This window comes from Pseudonaja textilis, chromosome 4 (assembly GCF_049901715.1).
Source record: "Pseudonaja textilis isolate UNSWEBS1 chromosome 4, rPseTex1.2, whole genome shotgun sequence".
NCBI lineage: Eukaryota > Metazoa > Chordata > Lepidosauria > Squamata > Elapidae > Pseudonaja > Pseudonaja textilis.
The window spans coordinates 50,211,078-50,236,641 of record NC_141993.1 but is presented as its reverse complement, the minus strand read 5'-3'; the positions used below and the strand labels follow the sequence as shown (position 1 = coordinate 50,236,641).

At 43.0% G+C, this 25,564-nt stretch overlaps 1 protein-coding gene across 4 annotated transcripts in view; it reads left to right on the top strand.

Annotated features, from left to right (window-relative positions):
* The first annotated feature begins 2,828 nt into the window (after nt 1-2,828).
* CRTAC1 (cartilage acidic protein 1) overlaps nt 2,829-25,564 on the top strand; it is a 31,736-nt gene continuing 9,000 nt past the window's right edge. For 2 of the 4 annotated variants that reach the window (XM_087932926.1, XM_087932925.1), the window contains exons 1-10: nt 2,829-2,987; nt 9,384-9,586; nt 17,235-17,431; nt 19,193-19,323; nt 20,172-20,328; nt 21,797-21,942; nt 22,401-22,537; nt 23,204-23,286; nt 24,065-24,165; nt 24,298-24,466. In XM_087932926.1, the coding sequence (XP_087789052.1) occupies nt 2,934-2,987; nt 9,384-9,586; nt 17,235-17,431; nt 19,193-19,323; nt 20,172-20,328; nt 21,797-21,942; nt 22,401-22,537; nt 23,204-23,286; nt 24,065-24,165; nt 24,298-24,466 (1,378 nt within the window). In that variant the 5' untranslated portion in view covers nt 2,829-2,933. Of the gene's footprint in view, nt 2,988-9,383; nt 9,587-17,234; nt 17,432-19,192; nt 19,324-20,171; nt 20,329-21,135; nt 21,271-21,796; nt 21,943-22,400; nt 22,538-23,203; nt 23,287-24,064; nt 24,166-24,297; nt 24,467-25,564 lie in introns of all 4 variants that reach the window. The other 2 variants (XM_026701227.2, XM_087932927.1) reach the window with 2 other exon arrangements.

Here is a 25,564-nt window from a genome sequence, read left to right as displayed (position 1 = left end):
CATTCTCTATTAGCTCTGCTAAAAGTCCATTATGTTTGCAATTCAGCTTATAAGCACAGAAAACATGAGAAGCAAATGTTTCCATTTGGCCACCTATTAAATATCAACCATAGCTGAGCTTATATACTGTAGTTTTCTGGGTTTAGTTTCCACCAACCGTTGTATTAATGGTTATTTCTAATCCAACGAGATCATTAAAATCTTGCTGTAACTTTGAAGGAGTAAACATTCCAGACTTCCAGCCCTTAACTATCAACAAAATTCACAGATTTCATGCATATTGATAACAAGAAACCTTCTAATATTTCCAACATACTACAACATAAGGTTTCTCATAATGTCTACTTCGTTAGATACATGTTATCAGAAATCTACTCTTAGTTATTATGTCTCTGCATGTAACAGCATGACATATCGTTTTATTTCTCTTGAGTCGTGCATCTGATGAAGTGGACTGTAATCAATTAAATAAAGCTAACACTACAATACTATTGTTTTTGCTACAGCAGATTAATGAGCTAGCCCCTTGGTAATCACATGTTCTTTTTCATAATATGTAAGAGTGAAATGTCTGATGGCTAGATTAGAAGTGGGGAAAGATCAGTGACTCTGCATATGGTTAAAACTGCAGGGATATCTTTGAAAGGGCATATTATTATCTGGTGCTTATGATTGTAAAGTTACATCGCATACTTGTAAACAGAGAAGCAAATTTGGGTAAATTAGCATTGGCAGCTGACTGAATTACTTGCAAATGGAACTGTATTACAAAAGAGATACTAGTTATATTTCACTCAAAGCTTCCAATATGATTGCTTCAGAAGTGAATGATCTGTTACTATTTCCATCGCATGTATGCAGCCACTGACATATTACACATCTGATCCATATATTTCTAATGTAAAAAGAAAAGAAAAGAAAAAGAATTCTTATGCTGTACATAAAGATGCCTTCTTTCTAAAAGGTATCATGTGATGTGGGAAATGATAACACATGAGGCATCATAATAGAGTGTCTGATGGTTTATGTGACTGAAAAAAGCAGTAATTAATTTTGCTATGCTATTGATGTTACAGATGTGGGGTGTTATCCTTACCCCCCCCCCCATTAAACTCCATATTTGGTCAAGAAAATTAATGAGTTAGGTAGCAAAATAGCCTTCTAAGGATCAGGGATCTGTTCTGTTCTCGTGTTTTTATACCACGGCTATTTGCTTAGTTGATTTGTTTCTTCTGTGAAGTCCACTGGTCTTCAAAAGAGGCTTCACATGGTACTGGTTGGACACATAATTCTGAAGAGGCATTCATTCTTCTCCCCAAAGTTCCTCTAGCAGCCGAGTTGTAGTACAGCCAATGCCCACATCAACTGGAACTGAAGGCAGCCATAATTCAACACATCTAGTGATGCCAGGTTAGGAAAGGCTTTTCAATAGTAGCCACATATGTGGCCTCAAAGAATTCCTTCAAACACTCTTTTAACCCAATGCGGTCTCCAGGAACGCTTGCTGTTTTTTGGCATCAGGAGACAATTTCAAAAACTCAAGATGAAAATGTTCCTATTCACCAGTTGCACTTTGGGAAGAGGGAACTGCGTCTCCAGTAGTGACCATTTCTACTTTGAGAACAGCAAACTATGGAGATCATAGAAAAACTGTGCTTCCAGCATCCTTAACCTAACTGTGTCACAGTATGATGCAGAGGCATTGAATAATATACCCTCCAACACAGAGAATCAAATCTAATGTACTTAGGCTGCCCAAAACAGAAAAGTCAAAAATAAAGGAACTGAAACATTTGCCTGGTTACTGGGCATGGTGGGCACAGTGCTGAGAATTTGGATATCGTGATCTGCCAAAGGAAGCAAGGACTCAGGAAGCAGACAGGCACCTTCCCTTCTGACCCTCAGGATGAAATTTATTCAGAGCCTGTTGCTTAAGGAAGCCTCGGAGTAGCTGGGACAAAGGGAAGAGTGGAAACTTCAGCGAGCTCCACGGTCCTGTCTTCCACCTTTTCCTTTCTCTCTCGCTAACAGAGAAGAAGCCAAGTTTTCCCATCTTCAGTCCAACTTGTGAGGCAGTGGACGCACGCGGCAACGGGTCACGGGTGGCGAAGATCATAGGGGGCAGAGGGGGGCTAGGACCAATAGGAAACGAGGCGGCGAGAGCGAATGTCCGGGGACTTTGGGCCCAGCGGAGGGTATTGCCTGGGAGACGGGGCAGGGGAGTCGGGGGTTGTTACTGGAGGAGGCGCCGGCGCTGGGCCCCCAAGACCCACCCACTTCTTCCATCCTTGGCGTGCGAGGGTCCCCGGCGTTGTTCATTCTTGCACGCAACCTCTCCACTTTCCAGCCAGGGCACTTTCCCCCTGATCTTTTCCTTCACGTAAAAGAAACGGGATGGAAGCAGTCCGGTCAAAATTGGCTTCCAAAAGGCGCAGGACAGGTGTTACCTGCGATACCCACGCCCCTCCCTCAATATACGCTGCTCTTCTCTGTGGCCAAGGGTGCTGTCATCGGAGCAGTGTGGCTCCCTTGTAAAGGTTATACACCTGCTCTCGAAAGCTGCTTTCCCCCACTCCACCCCATGCGTGCACGGACACACACACACACAAGCATACACAAGCCAGCTTCAGCGCCCGTCACAGTTTGGCTCCGTATTGATCGGCGCTGCCTGGCCGCGCTTCCCCTGCAATTCCAGGTAGTAAATCAGTGCCAGGCGACTCCACCTCCCGGCGTTGCCATTGGGCGCCTGCTGTGCTCGGGTCGCAGTGATTGGTCGCCTCGCGGGCACAAGCCTTTACATAAGAAGGCGCTCGCTCCGCTGACTTGATAGAGCCGGAGAGATACACATTCACGCACGCCGGGACCGAAAAGAGCGGTGGCCGGAGAGCCACGACAAGCAGCCGCACGTGAAGAGGGCAGTCCGCCCGCTCCGGATGTTTCGCGGCCAGCTGGTAGGCATGGAGCTGCCCCGGCAATCCACCTGCCCGGTGAGTACAACTGTTTCCTGCCCTGCTGTGCCCAAGCCGACCGGAGCAAAGTTTTCCAAATTCCCGAAGAGATGGAGAAGAAAAGTTGCAGTGGGCGATTGATGCGGGGCGGGCGGCCTCGGGGCTATGTAAGCGTAGTCGAGTGCCACGGGAGACTGGCGGGCGGGATTTGGGGTTGAGGGGTGGGCTTCTGGGAGAGAGGGGGGTGGGTGGGGAGGGGCCGTGTGAAGAAGCCCGGGCTTCGGAAACCAGGGAGAAAGGAGTGGAAATGAAGGCTCGCTAGATGGGATGGGGACGGGGAGGCACTTTTGTGCGCTGGGGATGTGCTGAAGAGCCGCTGTGGAGACAGCTCCCGGCTGTCCAATGGCAGGCACGCTGGATCTTGTGAGCGGGGAGCCGTTTCTTGGAGTGCTCGCCTCCGGCAGCGAGCAAAAGCGGAGTGCCAAGGTGACTGCTGCTCTCCAGATTGCACTAGTGCTGCTGGTGGCGGCAGCTGCTAGGGGTGGCAATGCCAGGGTTGAGGTTGGCTCGATACCCTGCAGTTTGACATGGCCGAGGAAAGGCACGGATCCAACTCTGAAGTGTAACTCTATGGGCCCCGGAGTTCTGGCTGCTTCCTGAAGATCTGATAGGTCTGGTTCCCAATTCTTTGATTTTATGGAGGAAAAGAATATCACTTGCCTGCGGTATTAATGCAGGATCTGGGTTAGGAATAGCAAACTCTGGAAAGACAGCAATGCAGACAAAGCCAGTAGCTTTTTTTCTTGTTCGTTGCTCCAGAAAAACAAAACAAAAAAACAAAACAAAACAAAAAACCAATTGGAACCAGAAGCAATACTTGGCCGTTACTGAAGCTCAAACCTGAATTTTATGATGTCAGTGCTTTTGATTGGTTGAACCCGTTTGCCCTCCTGCACTTTGGATAAGAATCTGGTGGGTTGGCATCTTGTGGCATTTCTTTACTAGGCTGATATCGGCACACGTCATTGGCTGAACAGACATGATGTCACCGAGGATACAGGAATGCGTTTGGACAACAACTCTGTGAAGGAGTGATGTCACTAGTCTACAATGAGGCAGAAAACCCCTGTGTCACTGTGAGGCTTTTGGAGAAGCATCCATATTATATTGGTGATGTGCTTCTATAGGAGTTCAACTATCATTTAGAAAAATAGCAGAAAGTATGGAGCAGAAACTGCTTGCTAACACGGAACAGCGGTCCACTTAAATCCTTGGTTCTGCTATGGCCACTAATTTGAAAGTACAGGATTTGCCAGGAGAACATGTCAACTGAGAAAATCACATGCAGTTTTTTCTCCCTTCCTCTGACCAATGGCAAGAAATCAAAGCATGCATTTATTAGGGGATTATTACATAGTGTTAGAATGTTATGCAAATCCCGATTTCTTTCCGACAGAAGAAATCCGTTGTCATCAATCCTACTGGTTTCTGCATACATGGGTACAAATAGCAGTGTAAACAGCCACACCCTAAGAGATCATGAAAATCTTGGAAATGTGCAGCTGCAGACATACCCTCTTGAAGCGCCTTCTCTCTAGTTTGACAATACATATCCCTGCTCCAAACACTATTTTTTAGAAGCTTTTCATCCAGTCAGCATTTGGAAGCACATGACTAGAAAACTAGAAGACAACTACAAAAAGTGGGATTATTATCACAGTCTTTTGTTTGGGGGCAAATTTGCTGCAGCGGGGGTTCAGAATGGGCATTTTTGTCCACACGGCATTCTCTGTGTAAAGAGCAGACCCCTGGTATAATAAAAGATCGTAAGGTCTAGGGGCATGAAGTCAAGCAGATGATTTCCATCAATGTCCACAGCAAGAACAAAATGGCGTCCACTATTTTTTCCCCAGCTGCCAAGGACATCGAAAACCATATCCGTCCCTTGTAACATCTAAGACTGTTTTTGATCTTGGTTTGGCACAAGAAGTAAGTGGATTCAATCTTGAATCCTCTTAACCTATCCGTACCTTCCACTTTCAGAGCTGACCCGAAGAGGTAAGGGAAGTGATCAAAAACAATATAGTAAGCAGCACATCAATGCCTTGCTTCAGTCCATTGCTTTTCTATACAATCCTGTTTGAACATGGGGATGGAGAGGTGCTCCTTGCTTTTCCTTCATCATGTCATGCTGCTCTCTTGATACTTGAAGCCTTTCCATGGGCATCCGATAATGACTTCTGAAAGCATATCGGCAGTGATCGCTGAATTGCCGCCTCCAACCTAGGAAGTAAAATCTTGAAACCCGAGAACAAAACAGGGGTAGGCAACCTTTGGAGTCCAGTAGACACATTGGGAATTTTGAGTCATGTCATGAACAATATCACAAAATGGCTGCCATCGTCACAAAACTGTCAATTTTTTAAAAGACAAATGTGAAATTGATCCCCGCCACTCCTTTTGGCCTCAGCTTCCGATCCAAAATACTCTATTCCATGCCCAGCTTTACTTTTCATTTGAGATTTTGGGGGGTTCCAGGCGGTCCTTTTCTAAACAAAGCCCTGAGCTGCTACACCTACCTACCATTTTTGTTTTCTAAGTAAGTTAGAAAATCGTAGGTGACTTACAGGCACTCATAGGAATGAAGCTGGAGGCTGATGTCTTGCTTTGCTATATGCCAACTTCTTGGTTCAATTTTTCACATGAAAAAGAAATAGTAATATCCACTGAGTAAGGGAGTAAGTTTGTTGGTGTACAGGTAGTCCTCGCTTTACAACAGTTCATTTAGTGACTATTCAAAGTTACAACGCCATTGAAAAAAGTGTCTTATGACCATTTTTCACAACCGTTGCAGCATCCCCATGGTCACGTGATCAAAATTCGGATGCTTGACAACTGACTCATACTTATGACAGTTGCAGTGTCTCAGGATCATGTGATCACCTTTTACGACCTTCTGACAAGTAAAGTCAGTGGGAAAGTCAGATTCACTTAACAGTCATGTTACCAACTTAACAACTGCAGCGATTCACTTAACAACTGTGTCAAAAAGATCATAAAATATCTCACCTAGCAACAGAAATTTTGGTTTCAATTGAGGTCATAAGTCAAGGACTACCTGTACTTGGATGTTGTTTTGTTCAACCAGGACTAGAAACTTCATCAGCCGACTTGGGGCTAGATCACGTATGGATTTAAGTGGAGATGATAACAATTACGCTAACTCACCCCTATCTGACACTCTTCAGATGTATCGGGGCCCAAATTCCAGTCATCCCGTCACATAGTGAGATGTGCTGGCTAAGGTTAATGAGAATTATGCTCCAATGTTTGGGAGCGGCTAAGCTACGCAAATGCCAGGCACAAAATTGAATAGATTTGTATTAGAATCTCTAGGAAAGTAGGGTATAAATTATAATGCAGAACCAATGCAAAAATGCAATTCGGGGCTGGGCGGGGGTAAGATAAATTTTTAATCTGTATGCCTTTTCCTGTGAAATACTTTATAGTGGCTATAACATATGATGAAATATAGGATCATGGTTCCTAATCAGCTTTCCTCAATAACTATTGGAAACTCTTTAAAATAGGCCTAAAAACAGAACTGTTTCCCATATAAGGATTTTGTAATGTGTTCAGCAACTTTATCTGACAGCGCCAGGAGCATAAACGTCAGGTCTTCCAAGGTCCAAGGGGAAAGCTGAAGTCCCAGAAGAGGAAGAACAGAGGTTACAAGGATCAAGTACATTTTCTTCATTGCCTGCGCCCAGGTGCAAGGTCTGAGTGCATGTTTGTGCGTGTTTAGGAAGGCAACTTAATTAATGGCCATTTCCCTAATGATCTATCTAGAAATGTACACTGATGTATGAGTTTAATTAGCTCAAGCCAAATGCTGGGAGTGCGACAGAAAAACACGTTGTCTTTGTCACCAGGCGCCTGTTACCATCCTATGTTTTTGGAAACTTATTTAATGAAGAGTTAATCTGTGCCTAAACTGGAGGATAGTATCAGCTACTGGCCTTGTATGATGGATTGTTCTTCTGTGGAAGAACACATGAAAGATGCATTTGCTCTTGTACTTCCTACCTGGTCATTTGACCTATAGATACCTATGAATGGCTCCTTCATTGTTTCTAAAGTGAATAGGTGGAGTTTTTCTTGATGAGAGGACCGAACCCGATAGCTCCTATATTATTGCATCATAACTATTCATAGTAATCATTATTAATTGCAATTATATGCACCCAGGGCCTCCTCTCTTATATAATGGGAATAACCAGGTTTACTAAGGCTTTTCGATTTTTATTTTGGGTAGGTTTCTTATATTTCAGGCCACATCATGAATTCTGCAGCCCTAAATTCTATTGCAAAGCATAATGAAATAGATAAATTTCATCCACTGCCTCTTCAGAGAATAATTTTGAGCATATGGTAATTCCAGTGAAGTCATGGAAAGTCTTGGAGGCTTGCTGATCTCCGAGCAGGAGGAGAAAAAGTGTAGGACCTGCCTAGTCGTAGTACCATCTGCCTATCAGTGTAGGTAGAGTGGATACTCACAATTGTTCAAGACCACCTCTGGCTTTGGATTCAGCAGGAAGATTTGCAAGAGCTCACCTTGAGATCTGTTTTGTATAAGTGTTAATACCACAGGGTACTGCTAAGAGGGGTTAGGAGAGTCCCAAAAGGCCAATAATAGAGCTAATGAGTTATTATCTGTAGAAATGTTCACAAGACAGATTACCTATTCCATAGTGCATTTTGACAGCCTTCTTATTCACACAATCAGGGTGGATAAAACATGATGAAACGATGGGCTTCTCCCCCTTCACACTTTCATTCCAAGGGACTTTAAAGGGACTATTGATTCTAACCTACAATACTGATTATAAGAATACTCCAAACTGACAGCCCTGGCCGGGGGAGGAAAGATAGTTATTAACATAAGATATAAGCGTTTTCATATGCGGATACTGACAGCATGAAGAAGTGCTTTTTTTCTTGCTAAGCTTTAACTACTCTTGTTGTGTTTCCAAATGAGGGGGAAAGAGGTTCATCTGTTTTAAGGATTAACGAATCTCACAGCAAAATGCCCTTCTCATGAAGTAAAGGAGACTATCCTATCTCAGAGTCTACCTTGAACTGAAAGGTGATTTCTGGCTCAAGATGTTTTATTTGCTGCCATCTTCTTTTCTTTTCTTTTCTTTTCTTTTCTTTTCTTTTCTTTTCTTTTCTTTTCTTTTCTTTTCTTTTCTTTTCTTTTCTTGTCTTCTCGCATGAACTACTCCATAGGAGAGATCAACAGACATTCTGTGGAAGTGTTTTAATGTTGAGAAGATCCTGCCTCAAGAAGCAGACTAGATGGTCCTCAGGATTGTTTGATCTTCATCAGAGTTACTGGAAAGTTATAAAGCAGAGTGTGATCAACTTAAAACAGAAGATTATTAAAATACTTGCTCACATCACTGCATTTGGGTTTAATTCTACACTATGTGCCTGATATTTTTTATAGATTCTTTCCCTCCCATCTTCTAGCTCAGGCTAAGCACAAAATTAGCTTCTACTCTTTGATGGAATCAAAGGAGAGAGAGGTAACATTCTTCTTGAAGGAATGAATGAAGGTCCTTTCTCTTCCTTTTAATTCTGATGAATGAATGTGAGACCTAATGGTCTAACCTAGTATATTTTTGTTTCTCTTCAGCAGGGATGTGGAACGCTGAACTAATATGGTTTCACATCCCAGAGTGAATTCTGAGACAGCTGAATTGACTTTCAGTCCTGAAACTAGATGTTTGGTACAAACTATAGTGTCAGCACATCCTGCTCTTCACAACAGCTGAAACTTTCCATAAATCTAGCATTCCAATGCTTCCTCCCTAAGCTTAGAAGGTTAAGAAGCAGAAGTTTCCTGCCCACACTAGAGTAAAAAACATCTTTATTGGTACTTGAGCATTAGGCAACTGCTGACCAATCCAGAACCAAACGAAGGTCTTCAAAAGTGCTTGCCCAATTCTGCAAGGGGTGGCAGCAATGCTACCCCTAAGAATGTATCAAGATGGTTATATCAGATCCCTGCCAATGCTTATCTGCATGGGTAAGTAGCAGTGAAATGGGCAAAACAAGCTAGATTTTGAGCCATGTTCACAAAATGGTTAGAATGCAGTACTGCAGGCAAATTTGAGCCTGGAGTTCAATACTGATTGGTTCAAGATTGATATAGCCTTCCATCCGGACCCAGATTGTTGGGGGCAATATGCTGACATTTGTAAACCGACCAGTGAGTGCTGTTAAGCGGCACGAAGCAGTATCTAAGTCTTAAGTGCTATTACTATTGCTATTTTCTATAGTGTTATGATCTGTTATGGAATTCCTGCATTAAAAAAAAAAATCCCAGTTACTGAGTGAATGGGTGATGTAGCCACATGCTTCTCTTTATAGGTGCCAAGGTTGCTGCTACTGCTGTTGTGGAGCCTGGTTCTGCCTTGGCCTGGTGAAGGATCCCAGCGCAGTAAACCCATGTTCACAGCAGTCACGGATCAAGTCCTTCCCCCTGACTATGACAGCAACCCAATTCAGCTCAACTATGGTGTGGCTGTGACTGATGCAGACCGGGATGGAGACTTCGAGATTATCGTGGCTGGGTGGGTACCAAGGAAAATGCTAAGTATTGCTAGATGCCTGGGAAGTTGAGGAGGGAGATGCTGCCACCCCACAAGGAGCCATATTTGAGGAGAAAGAATAGCCTAGAGTTAAGAAGATGCAAGGCAGATGATTACATCCCAAAAGCTGGTTTCATACAAAAGGCCAAAAACACAGTGTAGTCTATTATTATTATTATTATTATTATTATTATTATTATTATTATTATTACTACTACTACTACATTTATATATTGCCTTTCTCACAATCTCAAGCTTCTCTGGGCAGTTTGGCTAACTGCCATACGGTATGTGAATTCATCCAAAGTAAGAATCAAATATATAGATTTGTTTGCAAGCCATGCCCAACTATTATTTATTTTCATCATGGAATATTGAACAAGCTATAATGGTCCGAGTTACATATAAGAAAAGCCCTAAATCACCTTGTAATCACAATGGCTGGATGCGGATGTTATATTAATACAAAACTAAACAAATTACATTAAAAGTTAATGCAGTGAATTTAATACAGTGTGAATTCAGACCCTGTTTCTCAGAAGAACATGGACACCGCTATGTTTGTGGGGTTGTACAAATGTCCTGGACTAAAACTAACATTCCCAGTTAGTGGGATTTGGTTTTGCTGGTTGGGGCCTATGAGAAATGTCTTTGGAAACCTCTGAAGGGCATTAAATTGGGGAAGGCTGTAAAAGGAAGAAAAAAGTATACATGTTCATACTCTACTTTGCTCTTAGAACATGTAAAGATTGATATGGATCCTCTGGAATAAGCCAAAAATAACATCTGTGCAATGATTCAATTCCAGATGTGTATGTGGGTTTTCAATGGAGCTGTACAGTGACATCCTCAAAGCTTACAGCTTAAACTGTCTCCTGCATCACTTCCCTGATTAACTGCCTCTGCCAGTAGCCTTCTCAGCTCTCACCCAGCTTACCCAACCTGTCCAGGCTGCAATCATGACCTAGGAAGTAGAGGCCAGAGAGGGCTGTCTCTTTATACCTGGCCACTGCTAGTATAACTTGGACTGTCATAAAACATGTCTCAGTTGCACTGAGCTGGAAAGAACCTATATCCATTGAAAAGCTCTTCTGTCTAGGATTTCCTGGAAAACAGAGAAATTGTTTCTGTAACCACATTCATTTCACCAAGCCTTCTCTATCTCTTCTTGGCCTTGATTTTTCCTAGCTCTTTCTAAGTTGTTTTCCATCTCTTCATACCATCCCTATAGCAGGAAGACAGGATCGCAAGTCTGCTTTAAACACATGGACTGCTAGGGCCATAGTTTTAGAGCCCCACAATTTTCTGTTTCATCCCCACTGGGCTACTAGGGATCTCAGCTGCCTGAAGTTGAATTCTGTCTCAGTGATCTTCCAGGATCTTTCACTGACAGATTCATATCTGCATGGCTAGCAATTTTTCATTTGGATTCATCAGTATGGCACCTCTTCTAAGATTGCTCGTATCAGTAAAACATTTAACTGCTCCACAAACTGTAGTCCACCTGCTGCTACACGGGCTCTGTGGAAGATCAGTCTTCAGCCTTACTGAATGATCACAGAGAAGAAGCCACCCAGAATGGATGGGCAAGCTGTTCTTCAAACATTTGTTTTCTTCATGTCCTGGGAGACATACGGTATCTGGAATAGAGGGTCCCAGTGGTTTTTTTAAAAAAAGACCTAAGCCATAAGGACTCAAGACTGGGCCTGGAAGCCAACTGGGAACCAACACAGCCTTGTAAGATAACTGTTACTCTGCTGCACTGTACTCTGTTGTTTTCAATGGTCACCCATAGAGCATATTTCAATCTATCCAGATGACTAGGTCATCAATTACTATACAGGGAGCTGTTGATTTACAACACTTAATTTAGTGACCATTCAAAGTTACAATGGCTTTGAAAAACAACCGTAAGTCCCTTTTTTCAAAGCCATTTTCAAAGCTTTTTTTTTTTTAAAGGGACTTATGGCTGTTTTTCCACACATATGACCACAGCAGCATCCCCATGGTCACATGGTCAAAATTCAGATGCTTGGCAATTGACTCATATTTATGTCCGTTGCTGTGTCTCAAGGTCATGTGACCACTTTTACAATCTTCTGACAAGCCATGTCAATGGAAAAATCAGATTTACTTAACAACTGCGTTACTAACTTAACGATTGCAGTGATTCACTTAACAACTGTGGGAAGAAAGATAATCAAATGGGGCAAAATTCACTCAAGTGTTTCATTTAACAAATGTTTCACTTAGCAGCAGAAATTTGGGGTTCAGTTGAGGTTGTAAGTCAAGGACTATCTGTAGTTGGAACCTATTTCTAGCCTCTAGGCACCAGGTCAAAGCTGTTACTATATCTCTTTCTTGGCTGAAGTGGAGCCATACAGTCATAGTTGTACTGATAACACCCCACTTCAAACTAAAGAATGACCTCTCTCGATAGTTTCATATATATGCTAAAAAGAATGCAAGATAAGACTTGACCTCTCTTCCCCCATCAACATTCATTTCTCCAATTTTGAACCCACCTTAATTAGCTAACCTTTCAGGTTGAGGAACTTTTTCCTCTCAATTCTTCATGCTGACTTTCCCCAACCTGATGGCCTCCAGTAGTGTAGTAATGACAGCTTCTAGAATTTTCCTACCGGGAGAATCTGAGAATTGTAATTCCAATGTAACTGGAAAACTTGGTTGGGGAATGCTGCTTTATACAAAGGCTGTGATCCTTGGAACCCATATTATCAGGGGTGGGATTCTATCACTTCACACCTATTCACTAATTGTGGTTGTTAACATTCTAAGCAGTGGAATGTTCTAGTAGAATGGTTGTTAACATTCTAAGCAATTTAGAGAACCGGTTGTTAGAAGAAATTACTGACCTAATCCTGTAAGGAAGGCAGGAAGGAAACATTCTGATGTTGCTTACAGAAACTGCTTCTCCATTAACCCTTATTACATTCTTGGCAGGACTAGACTTCCTGTCTCAGAAACTTCTCTGGAGTTTTTTTTCCCTCCTTTGCTGGTACTTTGCTTGTGTGGAGTGACCATTCAAAGTTACAGTGGCACTGAAAAAAGTGACTTACAGCCATTTTTCACACATATGACTGTTGCAACATCCTCACAGTCATGAGAGGCCAGGCGAGGAGATGCGTGCCTCGATGTGAGTGATATTGAGTTGGCCACATCCAGCTAATAACATGACCACCAAGCCAAGCCCACCACCTAAGCCACAGAATCAATTGTTAAAAATTTTGAATCCCACTCCTGCATATTAACTTATTACGCTTAGAAAACTATGGAGAGACAGGTATTTCTCATAGGTGAGAAAAGTTTAGGCAAGTCAAGAGATGTGGAAGAGTGCCCTGGTTTGACCTGAAGAAAAACAAACTTTCTCTTGCTCTGAGCAGAGGCAACCTTCTCTCTCGCTCTTCTGACAGACTCAGTGTGCACCTTGACATTGTGTTAATTGGCTGAAGCAGAGTGAGAGAGGGCTTCATCGCATTATTGACAGTGTGCTTGGCTTGAGTTGGTGCACAGGAGTGAGCAGGCATTCAGCTGTGTGCTCCTTGCATCCCTAATCTGACAGTCCCTTGAAGAGGAAGGATAGAAGGAAATGGAAACCAGCCTGGCCAGCTGCTCAAAGAGAAACGGCATGTTTTGCCTTTAGGGTGATCATGGTGGACACGCCTTGACGAATGTGCATATGGAGAAGTGGAAGTTTCCCATGAATGAACCATCAGGAATGTGTTCATACTTGCCAGGGCTACTTTAATGTATTATTAAGAAGAGGCATGTTATCACACAGGAAACAATACCTTATTCATTTGTCACATTTTTAAACATCACACCTCCCTCACAAAGGGACCTTACGTTAGAAGGGTATGAGTTCAGCTCTTAAAGGATCCTCATAATCTCTATGTAGGAATTCTATAATCCTTTTAAGAACAAATAAGTATCAGATAATGAACTGAGTATTCAGCCAGCTCACTGGCTTCCCCGACCCGCTGCCCCTCCAATTGTTGGACTGTGGTGCCTCACTCTAACTCTACCTAGTAGTTAGGAATGATAAGGGCTCCAAATCGGGAGAAATCAATTCTAATTCTCAAATATTACCAAAAGAAATTAATAGTCCCTTCTGGATGATTGTAAGTGATGCATTAATACAAGGAGACTAAAAACTGGGCTGCACATCTCATATTTAACAATATTGCAATTACTTAAAATAATGATGATGGATAATCCTTGTAAATGATCTGAAAGTGTGGGAATCAGCATTTCTCCCAATTTTACTGACTACAAAGTTAGGTTTCCTGAGATTTGTAGGCTTCTTTACAGGATATCCATCCTGCAGTTTTCCTTAATTTAGCCCCCTCTAGATATTCCAAATAACAAATCCATAAGATCCATTCAACGTATGATTGGAAAATATGGGGAATATAGTTAAAAACATCTTGAGAGTGCCCAAATGGGAAAGGTTGTAGTTTCCCCCCCCAAAATGGTGTTTAAGTGCATTGTGGTACAATCCTATAACTGCTAGCCAGAATGCCAATTCAACCAAATTCACTGGGAATGATAGAAGTGACCATCCACTTGGGGGACGGGGGACTTTTTACAATAAGATATTCCTCTGGGTAAGAATTATATTCAACCTGTTGCTGATTAATCCCTGATTGCTTCAATTTCTGAGAGGGAGCTATACCTGGCAAACTTATTAATCTATGTGTTCACCTGAATCCATCCATCCTTTTTTATTCCCGTCGTTCCTCTGACCTTCCTTCATGGATGTGCATTCCAGACGCGACATCTCCATCACTCTGTCCTAAACTGTCACCACATTGTTAGTATTCTTACTAAAGTAGAAACATTGTGCTAGTTCTTTAGTTATGGCCTTAACAGAGGCAAGCAGAGCAACTGGAGACTCTTTCTGAGCAATGATTTATTTGTAGCCTGAAAAAGACTTATTTCTGCTTTTGCCGCACTCCCTCACAATTTTGCATTATAATTGCTCCCCCCAAACATGCACACATACATCTCTAGGTCACAATAGTGACTTATTTGGTATTTAGGCTTAAAGCCCCTTCACAGAATTGGAATGGAATACAATAAAAACAAAAGAGAATGTTATCACATATTTAAAAGGCAATACATTAAAAAAAAACCAATAACACTAATAAATAAATCACCTAAATCCCTGACAGGGCAAAAAACAATTGTAATATGGTAGTGAAGATACAACGTCACTTTTGTGGAAGGGGCATTTGATCAAAGCAGAGATCTTGGCAGGCTGGCACACAAGAGGCCATACAAGCTATAGCAGCATATTCCCATGCCAGGGCACTCAAAACCCATACCTTGGGTTTCCTAGTTTAAGAATGAGAACTATGTTAGAACTGCTGCCACCAGAAGATGGTCAATGCAGAGTTTGCAAGCATCATTTGCAGATCTCATATACCCAATATTTCTAATTTCCTTTTGATATTGCTCTTAATAAAGGATAACAAAGCACCTCATTCAGCCATTGGCTGCAGCTGCCCATATTAATACAGCTTTATGTCACAGAGTGCAACCTTTTGCGGGAAAATTCCCACCCTAAGATTGCCAATGCTATGCTTTCTAATATAGTACATTTAAAATCTTGCAATGGTTACATAAATTAGAATATCATTCTGAAAGAGAACAACTGCTAGAACAACCCAAAACAATATTAAGCCAGACATGTGGCTTTTATTACATGTAAGTTTCTTTCCCACTGATCTTTCTAGAAGAAGAATATGGGAGATCTTGAAGTGATTCAAGTAGTTGAAGATTCCAAGAGGCAATTATATTATTATAGATATAATAATTTCAGCCATAATATAAACTACAGTGTTTTCTGCATCTACTTTTATTAAAGGTTGAAGAACACACACACACACACACACACACCTTAAAATAGAGGATTGTCATGTTTTCTGAAGGCAGTTTTTCCTGCTTTCCTACCAAGTCCCCACTTCAAAACACACCTAGAACAGGAGCCAAAATGTGTTACTAAGGGCATTTCATAGATCCCCTGACACATGAAATTCAGCCTCTGATGCAGGCTTGGCCTTTTGCATTAATTGGTTTCTTGAAAGGCTCCCCTCTTGATCTCCTTTGGGGATAGAAATTTTCCCCTGGGATTTAAAATAGTGCCCTCGACGTTTTACCAAATTCTATTTTTATTACTAGCTACCAGGACTCTCCTCCTTCCCTCATCCCCTGTTGTATTTTCTCTCTGTGCTGTACATTTTCAGCCTTAGCAAACTCTATGCTAACCACATTAGAGTCACACATCATTAGCTGCCAGATGAAACCACTCAGGCGTTTCTGCAACTTTGCATTGTGTGATGTTAACATGGATGGATGTCTCAAAGAATTCAGAACTCTCCCTTAATCAAGCAAGCAAAATTCTACACAACTAGAGGAAGGACCAAATCCATTAATAAGACAGATAAGTATTCTATAAAAGCAGTATTCTTGATCTGATACTGCAGTAATTTAGGTTTGTGTCAGTTCTGTATCAGAGATCTTCCCAGTATCTCTTCTTGACAAGGGCTTTAGGTCAAACCCATGTAATATGCCTTTTAACAAAACAGCCCAGATAAACCCTGATTCCTGAATAGGAGGAGAAACTTCTATTTGCATCTTGCATACATTAGTTGTCTGAAATAAGATAAGAAAGAAATTTCTTTTGGGCCTTTACCATTTGGTTTCCATTTTCCTGAGAAGCCCCAGTGGTGCCTGACTTAATCCCCAAATCCTTCAGCATGTCAGAAAAGATTTAGAAAAGGAACTTCGTCTCTATAAATATAGGAAACACGAAATCCAGCCCTTCTTCTTTAACCTATTTTTCCCCATGAATCTCACTGATCTGAAAAAGGGAACAGTATAAGCTATGTGGAAAAACAAAATGATTTCAACATACATAACTATAACATTTTTATGTGCATTTGTCTTGCATTGGAGGAAAAAATAGACTTTCCTGATTTTTTAAAAAATATAATCCTAAACTCCATAAGCATCATTCCTCCTGAACTCTGTACTTTGTCCTATGAAAGGTTTTAATCAACTTTGGTGAATTATGTGCCTTGAAATCTTACCAGATTAATGTATTAACTCTGTACTTCAAAGCATTTTTATAAATGTGTGATGTTGTTCAGCAGACACGAGGAAAACAATGGCTCTATTCCTTTTTCTCTGTTGACTTTTTCTCACAAAATTGGACAGTTTTTTGGAAAGGTAGCTATGGCAGTTGCTGAGAGCCTTGTGACTCATTAAAATCTAACAAATCCATTATGGCAGAAAAGAGGCAGGGAGGTGATTAATCCAGTGTGCTAGAACTCAGCCTGAGTTACTGGCTTCTTAATAAGGCAGAGCGCTGCAAATGATAAAAAAATATGGAAAGCATATTGGTTCCCACCACTGTTCTCTTCATTAAAGTCCATTCCTTTCTCTTCTCCAAGAAGATATTGGGAATGCTTGGTTGCCTAATTGAGGAACTACATTACAGCAATAGAAAAACTTCACTTTGATAGGAAAAAAAAGAGAAAAACTATTGAGAAGGGCTAATATCTGAAACCACTCTTGCTTCATTTCTTACTCTCTGTTCCTTTAGGTATAATGGACCCAACCTGGTGCTGAAGTACGACAAGGCACGGGGCCGGCTGTTAAATCTTGCAGTGGATGAACACAACTCCCCCTACTATGCACTGAGGGATCGCCAGGGCAATGCAATTGGTGTGACAGCCTGTGACATTGATGGAGATGGATGGGAGGAAATTTACTTCCTAAACACCAATAATGCCTTTTCTGGTGTGTGTAGAAGTCATCCATCCCTGACGTTTAACTTACCACTGACACCAAATTAACGCATCAAACCTCTTGAATGTTCTATGCATTTCCCTTCTGATATCCATCCAACTGTGATATACAACATACTGTATGTCTGGAAATCCTCCCATTGTAGCAGCTTGACATTGTAGTGCTAACTGGTTCCAGGATCCATTTAAACTGCCCAAAAGAGGGGACAGAAGTGATTCTCGGAGGGGACACATAGTGATGTGGCTGAAGGCCAGGAGTCTGTTCAGCCATCTTTCTTTATTTTCTGTGGTGTCCTGTAGGCTTCCCTCTGCATAGCTTACTCTGGGACCTCGCCTGCTAGCCTTGTACCAATTCCTGACCTTCACTGGCCACCAGGGTGTGATGTTTCAAGCCTGGAGTTAATTTCCCAGCTGAGTGATTTTGTCGATTCTCTGGCAGCAGTGGGGCTGGCAGACAGTGGGGGTTTGGAGTGGGGTAGAGGGACTTGGCTGCTGACTCAGAGTTTTGCCAGATCTCTACTTGCCAGCAGTGACTGCAGCTCTGAAGGCTTAGAATTGCGTCTCTGGGACAACGTGCCTTGAGATGAATAAGACAGAGGAAAAATGGCAAACCTCTGAAGCATCTAGGCCTCGGTGGCTCCACTGTCATTATTGTTTTCCTTTGGGAGGATGAGTATCTAACTGCTAGGCTGGCACTGGGCTCCTTTACAATATGCTGTTGCCAAAGTCACATATGTAGCACTAGTCCACGTCTGTACCCTGCCAGCCTAATCTTTATGGCCTAGCCCTTGCTTAGCAGAAATTGCAGTTAGACCGCTTTTCTTTTCTGAGCATCAGGTGGGCTTGTGGGGTTTTCTGGGAAATGCTGCTTGACCACTGGCTTTTCTGTTAAGATTCCATGCTGGATTTTGGCTGCTTCCACATTCTTTCTGAATAGCTCGTGGCAACCCCGGAACAAGGATTGCTTTCCTGCCACTTGCTCGGAGCCCCTCTTTAGATCTCTCTCACTCTTTCCCTAGGAAAAAAACACCATCCAGCCCCTGCTCCTTCCAGAGTTGGGCTGGATCCTTTACCTGCCTCATCGATCTACTCTTGGTTCTGCTTATCTGTCTTCCTGACACACCTAATTACAGCTTTGCAGCTACCAAAGACTCCCACTCTTTAAATCAGCCAATCACATTACTCCCAGCATCAGGGTCTGGCCATCGATTTTTTCTTTTCCCTTTATGATGTACATGGCTCCGTGCTGCTTTGGCACATTTTCCCTTAATGAATGTATTCTTCTCGACCTCCCTTACCAACACTTAAGCTTTGTTGGAGTTGCTGCATTCACGGCAGTGCCAGCCCTGCATACTAGCTAGCAGTTAGAGACTCACTGAGTATTGGAGTGGAGAAGCTGTAAAGGCTGACAGTCAGGAACGAGGTGCTCAAAGCAGAGAAGAAAAAAGAAGGTTTCAGTTTGTAGTGATAAGGTGGGACAGGGATTTTTTGATGGTCGCATACACAATCTGCACGTACATACAAATTTCACATCTGCATAGTGCAACTGTGTTGTTTCGGGGTGGGTTTATGCCAAATCGTTCCACCTCTGATCACTGGAAACTTGGAGCCCTTTTCCCAAAGGACTCGGTTGAGGTCCTAGAGAAAGCACAGCTCTGCCTGGTTCCCCCATCTTTGACAAGAGAAAGAGCGTACTGAGATGGAGTAGAGCCTGAAGCCATAAGATGCTTGATGTCTTCTCTCTCTTTCCCAGGTGTAGCCACCTATACAGATAAACTCTTCAAGTTCCGCAATGGGCGCTGGGAGGACATCTTGAGTGATGAGGTGAACCGGGGTGTGGCAAGCCGGTTTGCTGGGCGTTCCGTGGCATGTGTAGACAGGCTGGTGAGTGCATGAGGCTGGCTCGCTGGGGCTATCCCTTCAGAATCAGTGGCCTCTGGCATATATGCGGAAGAAAGACATTGGAACCCAAGAAGCATAATCTAAGCTGCATAAAGAGAAAAAAAAATGTTTTTGGAGAGGCCTTGTTCTCTACCCAGCCTCCCTGTGACCAGGCTCTGCCCCCTCCCTCACAGCTGTCAGGACTCCCATCAGGGGCTGCAGTGCCAGGCGAGTGCCGTGCTGCTGATAAACACCGCCTGTCTGGGTGATTTATGCCCCTGTCACCTGCATTTTCTTCTCTCTCTACCTTGCGTGGTTTGTTTTCCAATGATTATTGCTAAATCAGGGTGCCATGGGAGAACAAAAGGGGGCAGATGGTGGCTGACAAAGAAGCCTGGGGCAAACATGGGCACGTGAAGACCTGGCATGTTTCTTTTGGAAGCCCCCTAGCAAGGATAAGAAAACAATCGTGTCTTCTGAGTAGACTGTTTTAGCTTGTATGTTCAAGGGTCTGGCGTGGCATTTCCTTTACCAGACTTATCCTTATCACAACTGTGGAACGGCAACCCACTAGAGGCACCTAATATGAGGAACCATAGCTTGAATATTTTGTGGCTCATTGTGTTTTGGAAACTCAGCCATTTCATTATACGAACCAGATTGTTGTGTTACACCATCACAGTTTACATTTGGGCATAATATAGGAACACAGGAATTGTATTTTGTTCCTCTGGTTTGGTGGGTTCACATGTTATGTGAATCTAGCTCTTCTGTCCAACATGTGGGGAATGGATGGGAATGCTTCACTGGAGCTTCGGTTCTCAGCAGTTCTACTCCCTTCCTTCCTGCAGGGGTCTGGCCGCTATTCCATTTACATAGCTAACTATGCCAATGGAAGAGTTGGTCCTCATGCCCTCATTGAGATGGACACAGCTGCCAGTGACCTAGAGCATGGTATTGTGGCACTGAATGATGTGGCTGCAGAAGCTGGAGTCAATAAATTCACAGGTATGAGGGAAGCAGAAAGTTGCTATATTGCTAAAGAAGACCTGGGGATATAAACTGGGGAGAGCTTTGATCAGAATGAACTCCAGGTTTGAAGGAATGTCCTCCATGAGGTCTTCCTTAGTTGCGTTGCCTTAAGGTTCAGAATAAATTTATCTTTTAGTGCCATAGAATGTAATTCATGGGGTTTTTTTTCCCCATGTTAGTATTTCCTCTGAACAGCAGCCTGTTTTTGTTTTTCCTGAAATTTTCCATTCCATAATGCATTTTTGTGGAGGGAAAATAAAATGGTTTTCAGCAAGAAAGAAATGGGAGTTCTTTATGATGGAAACTATTTTGCTTCAGAATCTTCCATTGGTCCCTTCTTAAAATCCCACACTACCCAGGCATAATAGCACATCTGGAGCTTTAGGGCAACACAATTGTAGCCATCAACTGAGTTCTGGCTGCCAGAAACAGACCTCTGAGATGGAAGGAAAACTTGCCTCACACAATGCTGGCCCAGTCTCTGACTCCAGTCCCGTTCATCTTCCAAGGTCTTGGCTCAGCATTCAAAGGCCCTGGATTCTTACCAAATAATTTTGTGGGTATTAAAGAACTTCAGGGTAAAATAGGGATCCTCACGATGAATTTCAGTGTTTTATCAATGCATAGGATTCACTGTAGACAGAGATGGGAAATAGGAGAACGAATCCATTATTGGGGTTTTGGTCTTATATTCAGGCTGGGATTTATTTCCAGTGCAGTTACTGCTTCACAGGGAGCAGGTGATTGGAAGTGCTCTGGAGCTTTCACTCCTCTTGTTCCCAGGGGGTCGGGGCATAGCGGTGGGTCCCATTCTCAGTGAAGCTGCCTCTGACATATTTTGTGATAATGAGAACGGAGCCAACTTCCTCTTTCAGAACCAGGGCGACGGTACCTTCATAGATGTAGCACCCAGCACTGGTGAGTATGCAGCCTGGCCGAGGGTGTTGGGAGTGGCATCTCTTATCAGATTAAAATGATTTATGTAGTTGCTGGACACTTGAAATTCTACTAGAGTTGAGATTCCCCCCCCCCCATCCATCCCAGCCTCCCTATTTCTGGGGAAGGAGGGGGGTTATAAGTGCATCCAGGCTCAACCACCAGTTATTTAGTGCCTGGCTGATGATCACTGGAGTTTAACGAAATGTCAGGCTGGCATCCATCACCGCCGTGCTGCTGATGACACCTATTCTCTTTAGAAACATTCCTTCCATGTCATCAAGGGAATAGGAACACATTGGCGAGAAGGATCTGGGGGCGGGGGAGGTGAAAAGCAGATTGCCAGCCCCTCACATGCCTACTCAACTATAGTAGCTGCCAGAAAACCCTCTTCTGTCCACTGCCACCATGGAGCCTAAATTCCTTGAAGTCCAGAACAGCATAAGATTCAGTTCAGTATAGTACATGGGAATGTTCATCCAGCTGACTTCCCGGTCATCCTCCGTAGGGTTGGATGATCCCTACCAACATGGTCGTGGAGTGGCCCTAGCTGACTTCAATCGTGATGGCAAAGTTGACCTTATCTATGGTAACTGGAATGGACCTCACCGGCTCTATCTGCAGGTTAATGCAGGTGGGCGTATCCGCTTCCGAGTAAGTACAACCTGGAAAAGGGAAGTCCAACAGCGGCATATGCCTGGAATGTCCTGGGCTCTGAGCAGGGAAAGAGGGTGAGGGGAATCTGGTAATAAAGTCATGTAAAAAAGAATGGAGCACATAGATTAGGTCCAATCACCAAAGAGACTGATGTCTATACCCCAATTGGATGGCCAGAAATTCCATTTTTTTAAGGATTATCTCCCAGCTCAAGAATGTTCCTTTTTCTCGCTATGTAGATTTGGCAGCATTTTCCTCATCTTAGTTTCTATCCATCAGCAGAACACTCCCTCGTGAAACTATATAGACTTTTAATATTGCCTGCCGCAATTAGCTTCCTACTTTTCAGCCCAGCAACAAAGTCTCCAACCACCTAAATCTATTCCTAATCTTTACTTCCTCTTGGTCCTGCTCAAGCCCAAGCCCTGCCCCACTAATCCCCGTCCTTCCCCCAGGACATTGCCACGCCCAAACTGTCCATGCCATCACCTGTCCGCACCGTCATCGCTGCTGATTTTGACAATGACCAGGAATTGGAGGTCTTCTTCAACAACATCGCGTATCGTGGCTCGTCTGCCAACCGCCTCTTCCGGTGGGTGAGAGCCACATGGCCACCAGAGGCTAGGGCAGTGGGCTCCCTATCTTGCTTGGCCCTGGATACTGCAAGAAAGGTTTCCCAGCAGAGTCTGGTGGAAATCACCCTGTCTTTAAAAAGCTGTGCATGCAAACATGAGAGGAGACAGCTGGGAGGGATACTTCTTGATCCATTGTACAGTGGCATTTACTCTCCTGTGTCATAATCCACAGGAGTGAGATGGTTTCATCAGAACGGAAAGGGCCCCATTTAGTTGCAGCCACTCTTTATACAGTTGACAATGTTGTGACTATCTCACTACTGATACAGCAGTCTGTTCTGCCTAGACCAATCCCTGGAGATTCTGGCTTTCACTAATTAGCACTTATGCACAGTTCCCATTAATTGTAGGCAATCAATGGCTTGTTAAACAGAGTTGCTTACATTTCTCTGACTAATAAAATGATAGCAGCAGCATATGGCAAGTCTAGGGAGTCCGTGCCAAATTTATCATTTTGCAAATGTGCAAGGTCTCTTCCAGAGAAAAGAACAGTGGCAAAAGCAGATACAGCCTAGAGATCTAGCCTGTAGATACAGGGTGGTGATCACCAGAAATAGACTTTCAAAATTAAGGTCCTGTTCAGGGAGGACAACATTCATTACTACAGTCCTTTTCTGCTGCAGGGTTATCCGCCGAGAACATGCCGACCCAGCTATTGAAGAACTGAACCCTGGCGATGCTGTGGAACCAGAGGGGCGTGGCACAGGTGAATCATTGTCATGTCTTTTGTGGGCAGGATTATCATGCATCACTGAGCAAGAATAAAACAGATATAAAAGAGATTGCTGTAACCTATTGGCAATGGTTGGGACAGACCTTCTGCCAGTGATGAATTGTGTACCAGCGATCCCTCTCTGTGCCAGGAAAATCTAGATATCTGGGTTGTTGGCAGTGGGCACAGTTAGGAAACGTGAGTCTAATGGCTCCAAATAACAGTGTATTTATGTGATAAGTTTGCATTAAACCTGTGTTTTGTAAACACTCGATGAACATATGCAAATACTGCAGGTGTTTGAGGGAGAAAGGGAGAGACTGGCAAATCTTCACCTGGGTCCTGTGATGCATCATAACAAAAGCATAATCATTTGTATTCAGCTCAGAGACAAAACATCCATGCGGCCTGACCTCATGGCCTATGGGTTGGTCCCATGATTGGATGCCTCTTAAAGCATATCAAGGAAGAGAAGAATTACCTTTGTGTGTGATTCCTATCAACAGCCAGGAGACTTCATTCCTGAATATCAGGAGCAGAAAGGGAGTAGAGGATTAATAGGAAACTAGGAAAAAATAGTATCTGTGGAGTAGAGAGACCCAGCCAATACCACTGCAGGGAAACTGAATGGAATTGAGCACAGAGAAGAAACTATATTCTGATTTTCTCATGTTGGGCATTATATCATTCAATATCGCTGTTAAGTAATGTGGCCCTTTCACAAAAGTGATGGCCAAAAATGCATTTCCTTACTGAGATTATATCATTTTAGGAGGAGTGGTGGTAGATTTTGATGATGATGGGAAGCTGGATTTAATCCTTTCACATGGTGAATCCATGGCACAACCCCTCTCCGTCTTCAAGGTCAACGAGGTAGGTTTAGAAAATTACCTTAACCCTTAAAGCGTTGAAAATCAAATCTGTATGTCAACAAGCATGGAAGTCCTTCCTCAGTTCCATGACCACTTCATCCCTTTGGCTGAGTCTGTCTGTCCATCTCCACAGGGTGCTGGCAACAACTGGCTGCGGGTGATTCCACGTACACGCTTTGGGGCATTTGCTCGTGGTGCTAAAGTGGTGCTGTTCACACGGCACAGTGGTGCCCATCTGCGCATCATTGATGGAGGGTCTGGGTACTTGTGTGAGATGGAGCCTGTTGCCCATTTCGGCTTGGGTGAGTGAGGAGGAGTAGAGGCAGGGCTTGAAATGCAAAGCAGTGTGTGACCCCAGTCTCTTTTGCCCCAGCCATCTGCCTACTAGTCCAATACAGGTAGTCCTTGACTTACAGCTATTTGTTTAGCGACCATTCAAAATTGCAATGGCATTGGGGAAAAAAGGATTTATGACCATTGGTCACGCTGGCGACCTAGGATCATGTGGTCATGTGATCAGACACTTGGCAAATGGCATGTGTTTATGATGGTTGCAGCGTCCTGGGATCAAGTGATCATCTTTTGTCTGGCAAGCAAAGCCACTGGGAAAGCCAGGTTCACTTTAACAACCATGTTACTATCTTAACAACTGCAGTGATTCACTTAACAATTGGGGCAAGAAAGGTAGTAAAACGCGGCTTAACAACTGTTTTGTTTAGCAACAGAAATTTTGGACTCAGTTGTGGTTGTAAGTTGAGGACTACCTGTAATATACAGTACTAGTTATTACTTATTTCTTCTTCCAAATCAAATTTGAGAGGGAGAACCCTGGTGCAACCTAACACCACCTCTGTATTTGATAGGGTCATATGCAAACAGGCCATGTGACCCTGAAACTGTTGCAAACATGGGCCAATTATTAACAAACTTCAATTCATATTTCCCCACTTTGTTCCACACGGCTTTTTTTATTTTCAAATTAGAGTTCTTGAAAACACAAAAGCTTGCATGCAATTTTCTAAAGCCTAACTTAAGAAAGGCATTGCCATACATGGACTTCACTTTTGTTTTCTTGTGAACAGTTTAGCTTCTTTAGGTTTTTTTTTCTGGAGCTTCCTTGTCTCTCATCCCTCCTAATACTTCCTGATACTCACCAAACATCACTTCTTCTTCTTCCCCACTGTCCTGCCAGAGCTGAAGAAGCTTCTTGAATGAGAAGCGAAACATCTTCAAACAAAAAAAAAATAAGAAACTCCAGTTGCCTCCTGAAAAAAAACACCTTTGGGACTGCAAACTAGATAAAACATTAGGCCTGCCCTTTCACTAACTTATATCCTTATCTTTCCATTCCTTCAAAACGTTTTAATTCAGGGTCTCATCCCTACATTCCTTCTAATTCT